This window comes from Penaeus monodon, chromosome 19 (genome assembly GCF_015228065.2).
Source record: "Penaeus monodon isolate SGIC_2016 chromosome 19, NSTDA_Pmon_1, whole genome shotgun sequence".
Taxonomy (NCBI): Eukaryota; Metazoa; Arthropoda; class Malacostraca; order Decapoda; family Penaeidae; genus Penaeus; species Penaeus monodon.
The window spans coordinates 34,763,256-34,763,876 of NC_051404.1; the positions used below are offsets into that span (position 1 = coordinate 34,763,256).

At 42.8% G+C, this 621-nt stretch overlaps 1 protein-coding gene across 1 annotated transcript in view; it reads left to right on the forward strand.

Annotated features, from left to right (window-relative positions):
• Positions 1 to 157: 157 nt before the first annotated feature.
• Positions 158 to 621, forward strand: part of LOC119585399 (adenylyl cyclase 78C-like) — a gene marked incomplete in the record, with an annotated part of 159,642 nt that continues 159,178 nt past the window's right edge. The window contains 1 exon segment of the mRNA XM_037934062.1: positions 158 to 621. Within this exon segment, the coding sequence (XP_037789990.1) occupies positions 478 to 621 (144 nt within the window).

The window sequence follows — 621 nt, forward strand, 5'->3', positions numbered from 1 at the left end:
CACTGTACGCGCGCCGCGCACTACTCCCAGCATGATTTCAACCACATGTACGAGAAAACACAACTGACATCAAAGCAAACCACAATAAATTATTTCACGTCTCATCTTCCAGACCGATTAACTGAACCTAGACGATGAAAATAAATATCGTCTCTCTCAACAACTGAAAAAAACGTCCAACATTCTGGTAATGCACCAATCCCAGAATTGGAAACAAGGTCGAGGTTAACGTTTTCGACGTTATATATGAAAATACGAGGCCATGGATCGAAGAATAATGAAATATTCGTAGTGGTATCCTGAAGTGAATTGAAATAAAACTATGATTGAGGTATATAAGCCAAGCAACTAGCTATGTGGTCGAATCCGTAGAAGCCAATATAGTACAATGCCGTAGGTAGCTTTTTTTTCTTCCTTTATTTTTTTAGAGACCAAGACTCGGAAAAAAAGTCAGTGAGGATTCTCGCTGAGGTCAGGATGGATGGCCTACGCGTGGACAGCAGCCCTCGTTTACTCAATGGCAACGAAGGAGTAAAAGACAGTGAGAACAGTGAGGCCCACGAAACAGACAGCGGCATCCACAGCGGTGACGACGTAGTGGATAAAGTGAGTGACGTGAGA